General features: G+C 49.2%; 1 protein-coding gene and 1 pseudogene across 1 annotated transcript; both read left to right on the forward strand.

The window, feature by feature from the left end:
* Window positions 1–296: 296 nt before the first annotated feature.
* Window positions 297–2395, forward strand: LOC125550259. Its single transcript, XM_048713220.1, has 2 exons — window positions 297–582; window positions 2111–2395. The coding sequence occupies exons 1-2, from the start codon at window positions 359–361 to the stop codon at window positions 2199–2201; spliced, it is 315 nt and encodes a 104-aa protein (XP_048569177.1). The 5' UTR covers window positions 297–358; the 3' UTR covers window positions 2202–2395.
* A 3193-nt stretch (window positions 2396–5588) lies between these two features.
* Window positions 5589–6448, forward strand: LOC125532747 (annotated as a pseudogene).
* The last annotated feature ends 1379 nt before the right edge of the window (window positions 6449–7827 follow it).

The raw sequence follows: 7827 nt of genomic DNA on the forward strand, positions 1-7827 counted from the left end.
ACAAGCGAATTCGTATTCATATCCATTACAGTTTCCTTGTTGAATTGGTATTGAAACCAATTCAATACGGAGGCCTTCAATACAGACATCCAAACGCAACGTAAGAGAAATGGCTTCTGAATTGAGTTTTTTGGGGGCTTGGGCATATTTTCACCCTGAAAACTGGGAGGTATTGGACCTTATAGGCTTCTTTCAACGGAAACACTAAAGATTGAAAAATACTAATCATGTTCATCTGGCCCGGCCCACTAATCCTCCAGGCCCACCAAAAAAGAACAATGCAAACAGCCCCAAAACCCTGGGCCGTCGGTAGCCGAGATCGGGAGCATCCGATCCACCGAGAGAGAGCGAGGGGAAGATGAGCGCGGCGGCGGGCGGGCTTCGTCAGCTGCTGACGGCGGCGGTGACGGCGGGGGCGGCGGAGGCGCGCGCCGCGATTTTCGGGCACGCGGTGAACCCGTTGGGGAAGCGCGCGGCGACGAAGCTGCTGCGGAAGAAGCTCATCGGCGAGCATGTCGCGCAGTGGTACCCCGACGACATCAAGCGCGACGACCCCGAAGTCATGGCGCGCGAGGAGAAAGAGTAAGCGCCCGCGCCCGCCTCGCGCCTCTTAGCATTTTTCCTGTTGCTTCCACCGTCGTGGGCTTGCGCTCGCCCGCCACCTGTTCGTCGTTATGCTTCGTTCTCAGGGAGGCGTGGTTGACGCCCGCCCGTGACGTGTTTGTTGATATGCCCCGCCGCCTCGGTGAGCCGTCACGTGGTGGCTCAGTGATGTCTACGCACTTGGCCGCCTGCCTGCCCGCGCTAATAGCTCTGTGATTCATGGTAGCAAATGCGTGGTGATTTGTGTTGGTACATACCTGATTTTGTGGTTGCAGGCTTGCAGAGCCTGTCATTGTTCTTAGTGTGCTGTTGTGATTCTTCACCGTCGTCAATGGTCGTGCGCAGGTGTCGTTTGTTGTATAGAAAGGGCCACTATCAGCAGTAGGGTTTGGATGATTGCTGTGAGGATCATGAATGTCAATCTCATTTTGCTGCTCTATGCCTCATTTGTCCAAATCTAGAATGACTGGATCTTGATAGGGATTGTGTTTGGTCATCGTTTTGCGACTATCTGTTCTGTACTTGCATGTATCTCTCTCATTGGTAATTTGGTATGCCTGCATTTGGGAATATTAGTTGTTATGAATAGGTAGTGGCATCTTTTTGATCTGTGGCTATGCTAGAGGCGTTAGGTAAAAATACTATCTTGCACCCACAAGTACTTTGTGCATTTGCTTCAGTCAGGTCAGTTCTTGTGATCGGTTAGTCAGAGGTAACTGGAGTGCTGATTGTGCGCATGAAAAAGCAAGTCTTGCCAGATGCATAGATTGTTTGATTTAGGATTTCAGTGGCCACCTTAGATTGTTCTATTTGGCATTGCAGTGGCCACCTTAGATTGTTTGATTTAGGAGTAGTTCATTCCTTGCTCGGATGTGTATGTAATATTTTTTGGCTATTGTGCTATTGTGTTTCTGTTGTTACAAGTACTCGGAGTAATGATTTTGAAATATGTATGATATGTCAATCCTTGCCTGCTGCCGACTTGGCTACTGAAAAGCCAAGCATAATTGCTCCCTTCAGAATGAATTCATTGGTAATCGACTGTAATGATCTGAATTGTAATAAACATGATATTACATGAGCAGAACTTGGGCTAACAAAACTCATGCTGAATTCTCTGATGTTGCCGTGTTTTCATAGGCCAAATTGATTGACAATCTTGACCAGTTCCTTACTAGCACATGCATAGTTTTCCATTTCACTGGAAATTTGCATAACCAAGATGGAAGCAACTCCATGGGCAAAATCATGTTCTGATAGCAAATGTTGATAGTTACTATGCGCTCCCGTGTTGTAACATGACACATGTTAAATGCGTCAATTAATTATAGCAGATCACTGTTCTGACCATTTTCAGCCCCCCTCCCCTTGGTTACTCACTTCCATCACTGAAATGTCATGCATAACAGCCGTAAACTTAAGAATTTCTTTCAGGAAGGTTGTTTTGGAGCTTAGGGTGTTTTCGTGACAAGCCTATCTTAACAATGCCCTACCATTCTCTGTGCAGGCGTCTTGCGAAGCTGGAAATGCTCAAGCGTCGTGGGAAGGGTCCGCCGAAGAAGGGCCAGGGAAGGCGTGCGATCAAGAGAAACAAATAAGTGCCTTGCTTCTGTTTAATTTTAGTACTGATTTGGCAGCTAATGCCGAAATGTTTGCTGCGAAACTACCCTCTGTAATAGGTCAATCAAGCTTCATTTTGTTACTGATTTCGCAATGGGTGTGCTTCTTCTTGTCTGATTACTCGTTTGTTTATGCTTCTTCTGGAAATGCAATACACATCAGCATTTGGTAATCTTATTACTCCCTCAGTATCATATAAGACGTTTTATTGACACTATTGTTACAGAGGTAGCATTAGTTTTAGTTTTTCTTTTCTGGCTTACCACCCACCAAATTGTAATATTGGAGCCATGTTAAGCCATGCGGTGAATTGCATCAATTAGCCCCCATAAAGGTACCAATCCCAGTTAAGCAGCTAACGTATGCAACACATGAATGAAGTAGTAGTGAAATGCAATCTTTTCAAAGAATAAAGAGACGCCATCACATATGCTAGTACTATACGTTTCTTTCAAAGGCATGAAAAGAATCAAGAACTAGTAGGCTTGCAAGCAAAGAAAAGCGCTGCAAGTACGGTGCGGTCGATGGATCGAGACAAGCACCGCTCTACTCCGTCGCCGCCGGCCTGACCTTCCCCCGGCTCATGAGGACGGTCATGCCGTCGAGGAGGCGGACCATGTAGGTGCGGCCGTTGCGGATGGTCACCGTGCCGCCGCCCACCCAGGCCCCGTTGCGGAGCACCTCCACGGCCGTCCCGGGCGGCAGCAGCGGCGGGAGCACCCTCTTCCGCTTCTTCGTCCCAGCGACGACGCTCGCCGGCGGTGATGGCGCCTTCCCCTTCGACGGCGGACGTCGCGCCTCCGCGGCCACCATCGTACGTACGTGCAGGGCTGCAGGCGATGGAGGAGTCAATGGGCTAACCACGTTGGTGCAACGAGATTTGTAATGCGGCGTGTGCAGGCGTCGTGGTGGATGAGCTTAGGCTATGTAGGCTGCGACGTCTGACCTGAGACCGGAGGTTGCGGAATAGGATCGTGCGCCGCGGCCGATACGTAACGTGCGTAGTGGGGATCGAATTACCGGCTTGCCGAGGCACGCACACAAAGCTCATTTTGGCGTGAAATGCAGGCAAGGTTGTACTGTACGGCCACTGGTCGCAGTTTTCCAGGTCACGATGATGGTTAAAACCGAACAAGAACATACCACGCCACGTGATGACAATGAACACACGATTAATGCACGTCAAGGAAGGAGCCATTGTGGCGTGGCGCCGTACGTGGCGAGCACCGGCGTTCCACCATCGCCATGAGAACAAGTAGACTGCCAAAGCCGACATCGATCGCTCGCCAAGCCATGCACCAGCGGGCCGACCGCCCGGCGTCTAGATCTCGCCGGGCACGGCGTCGACGCACCTGCCGCCGCCGAACACCGCGGCGGCGGGGCTCCCGGTCCCTTTGCGCCGGGGCACGGACACTGCAGGGAAGCTCAGCACGCACGCGAAGTCGCTCCGCGCGCCGTTCTGCACGGTGCTCACCGCCACCTTGACGCTGAGCCGCCCCTCAGCCTCCTCCCGCGCGAGCGCCGTGGCCACGGCGCGGGCGCGCCGGCCTGGCGGCACTTCCTGCGTCCCCGCCCACGCCACGTCGCGCGCGTCGCTGCCCCTCCGCTGCGTGAGCTCCCGAAGCGCCGCGGCGGCGGCCAGCTGCTGCCCGGCGTAGGACGGCGTGGCCTTGAGCTCCGTGTACCGCCATGTGCAGTAGAGGCACGGGCTGTCGAACCGGAGCGTGGCGGAGAGGTTGTAGGAGACGGCGGAGGCGGCGGGGTCGAAGGCGAGGAGGCGGAGCTCGGCGGAGGAAACGTAGGGGGCGACGTGGTGCGGCCGGAGGAGGAGCCGTGGGAGGAGCGACGGCGCGAGGACGAGCACCGCCAGGAGCACGGCCACCGGCGCCAGGCAGGCGGCGGCCGCGGCAGCCAGCGCGAGCGCGCACTGCCGTCGCCGCACCCTGTCGCGAGAGCTGGTCGGCGACGGCGGAATGGGAGGCTCCGCGGTGGTCATCGTGTAGTGCTGCAGCTAGGGGACTTGGTGCAATGCAGGAGGGAAAGATCAGTGGCTCACTGCTGGGTCAGGAGGTTTTTGCTTTGCTTCCTCTGCTTTTTTTTGTTTTAGATTTTTGCTTTCCTCCTTGAAAGAAGAGACCACCATTGCAAAAGCAAAAGTAGCAACCAATGCATATATCTCGGGATAACTTTCATATCTTGTATGCCACTGGAATTTTCTATTTTCCAAATGATGCGATGACAGGCGGGGCAATTTTAAATAATCTCGGTACCCCACTGTTGCACTGTTGTTTTTTTATAGTCACATCATAATTGAGCAGCTTAAAATTTTCATAGAAGATGTTAAGTAAGTATTCATGTCGTCGTCAATTATGTTTGCTGATTAATTTTAATTGCAATTATATAATTGCCTCTAGCCAGTTAGAAAACTCCACATAATTCCCCTCACTTATAGGCTAACTATTTTGTGAACGACTGAACAATGGAATAAGAAATAGTTGTTTTGAGATCAATGACTTTAGGTATATTGTGTTCGGATGGACACCACGATCGTCATTCGAGACTTCAAGAGGACGAGAGGGGGGATAAGAGGCGGGGGGTGTGTTCGGTGGGCTTTAGCCATGCTTACTGTGCTAGGAACTGTTTTGCAACATACATATATGTTTGCTAGACATCTAAAAAGAAAGGTCGGTCCATATCTTTTAGATGGAAGTAATTATTGCCTTTGCATATATGCTGTCAGTAATTATGTTTTAGTTACCATGAACCATTGGTGGTCATCTAGGAACTGTGGTCAATCCTGAATATATGGAACCACATTTAATTCACATATAGGAAAAATTGATAGAACTTAATTTACACAAGCGTGCATGACCAATCGGTTTAATTGCGTACATATTTTTGCAAATAAGTAATTTCGGTTCATCTATGCATTAGGAGATAATTTAAGTATGCTACTTACTGATTTTTTTATAATAACTTGGTTACAATTGAACGTACACGTTTGAATAAGCATCCATTGTTAGAACATATTAAACTTTAAAATTAATGTGGTAATGTATAGCTAAAATTAGCATATCCTGTTAATAAAGATTCATGTGGCTCTTGAGAGAAACTAGTCTTTAATGTTTTCTTTGCTCGACTGGCTACTATGAGCATTCTATGTGTTAATTTCAGAAATATGTACTTGGATGATGCATATATGAAGCACCTCCTTATCCTATCAACGTACATTTAAAAGTTTCTCGCTGCAGCTTCCTCGTCGTGGGATTATTGGTTGGTTCTCTAGTATAAATCTATTCACCCCCATTGCTTTCAACTCACCAAAACAAAGCAATCTCATTTGTCGTTTTATCCCTTTGTTGGAAATGACTCGCAAGAAGGTGGCCCTCCGGTAAATCCTCGATAAGAAGTCCTGATGCAGTACTTCAAAGAAACGCTGTGAGGGCCTGCAGAAGAAGGCAGACGAGTTGGCCATCATGTGCAATGCCAAGGCCTGCGTGCTAGTGTATGGCAAGGGCGGGGGGGGGGGGGTACCAGAGGTGTTCCCGTCCCATGCTGAGGCGGTGACTATCCTGACTCGGTACAAGAATATGCCAAAGGGGAAGTTCAAAAAGATGGTGAATCAAGAAGGCTTTCTCAGCCAACACTTTGACAAGCTCCAGGCTAAGGGCCAAAAGTTCCAGGGCGTCTGTGAAAATAACGAGACTATAGTCCTCCTGCACAAGGCCATGCTCGAAAGCAACCTCTCGAGCCTCGACGGCCTCAATGTCGAGGATCTCACCAATGTTGGCCGAAAGCTGGAGGTGATCCTCCAGAGCATGGAGGAAAACATCACAAAAATTAGTGGAAACCGCCGGTTTTCCAGCCCCAGGAGCAATACGTCACCAAGAACATGGACATGGGGTCTGCAACAATGTATCATGCAGCACTGCCAGCTCCATACGTCATAGACTACATGCACATGGAGTCTCCGACGACTTACCAGGCACCACCACCAGCTCCATACATCACCCACAACATGGACATAGGGACTTCAATGATGTATCAGGCGCCATCCCCGACTCCCTACGTCACCGATGGCATGGACATGGGGCCTCCGACAATGTTTATGGCCACACAACAACAACAGGATTCACTTAACATGACGAGGTATGTAGGGGACCACAACACCCTGGTCAACAGTGGCTACAATACTGGTGGTCGTATTGACACCAGCACGAGCTGAAGGAAATATGCCCTAGAGGCAATAATAAAGTTGTTATTTATATTTCCTTATATCATGATAAATGTTTATTATTCATGCTAGAATTGTATTAACCGGAAACTTATTACATGTGTGAATACATAGACAAACAGAGTGTCCCTAGTTTGCCTCTACTTGACTAGCTCGTTAATCAAAGATGGTTAAGTTTCCTAGCCATGTACATGTGTTGTCATTTGATGAACGAGATCACATCATTAGAGAATGATGTGATGGACAAGACCCATCCGATAGCTTAGCACTATGATCGTTTAGTTTATTGCTATTGCTTTCTTCATGACTTATACATGTTCCTATGACTATGAGATTATGCAACTCCCAAATACAGGAGGAACACCTTGTGTGCTATGAAACGTCACAACGTAACTGGGTGATTATAAAGATGCTCTACAGGTGTCTCCGATGGTGTTTGTTGAGTTGGCATAGATCGAGATTAGGATTTGTCACTCCGTGTTTCGAAGAGGTATCTCTGGGCCCTCTCGGTAATGCTCATCACTATAAGCCTTGCAAGCAAAGTGACTAATGAGTTAGTTGCGAAATGATGCATTACGGAACGAGTAAATAGACTTGCCGGTAACGAGAATGAACTAGGTATGATGATACCGACGATCGAATCTCGGGAAAGTAACATACCGATGACAAAGGGAACAACGTATGTTGTTGTGCGGTTTGACCGATAAAGATCTTCGTAGAATATGTAGGGACCAATATGAGCATCTAGGTTCCGCTATTGGTTATTGACCAGAGATGTTTCTCGGTCATGTCTACATATTTCTCGAACCCGTAGGGTCCGCACTCTTAACGTTCGATGTCGATTTGTATTATGAGTTATGTGATTTGATGTACCGAAGGTTGTTCGGAGTCCCGGATGAGATTACGGACATGACGAGGAGTCTCTAAATGGTTGAGACATAAAGATTGATATATTGGACCATGTTATTCGGACACCGGAAGTGTTCCAGATAGTTTCGTATAAAACCGGAGTGCCGGAGGGTTACCGGAACCCCCTCGAGAAGTAATGGGCCTTAGGGGAGAGAGAGGGCAGCAGCCAGGAGGCTCCCCCCAAGGGAGTCCGAATAGGACTAGGGAAGGGGGGTGGCCCCTCTTTCCCTCTCCCTCTCCTTCCTTCTTCTCCTACTTGGACTAGGAAAGGGGGGAGCCGATTCCTACTTGGAGTAGGACTCCCCCTTGGGCGCGCCCCCTAGGGCTGGCCGGCCTCCTCCTCCCCTCCTTTATATATGGGGGAGGGGGCACCCCATAGACACACAAGTTGATCTTTTAGCCATGTGCGGTGCCCCCCTCCATAGTTTTCCACCTCGGTCATATTGTCGTAATGCTTAGGC

Source organism: Triticum urartu, chromosome 1 (genome assembly GCF_003073215.2).
Source record: "Triticum urartu cultivar G1812 chromosome 1, Tu2.1, whole genome shotgun sequence".
Taxonomy (NCBI): Eukaryota; Viridiplantae; Streptophyta; class Magnoliopsida; order Poales; family Poaceae; genus Triticum; species Triticum urartu.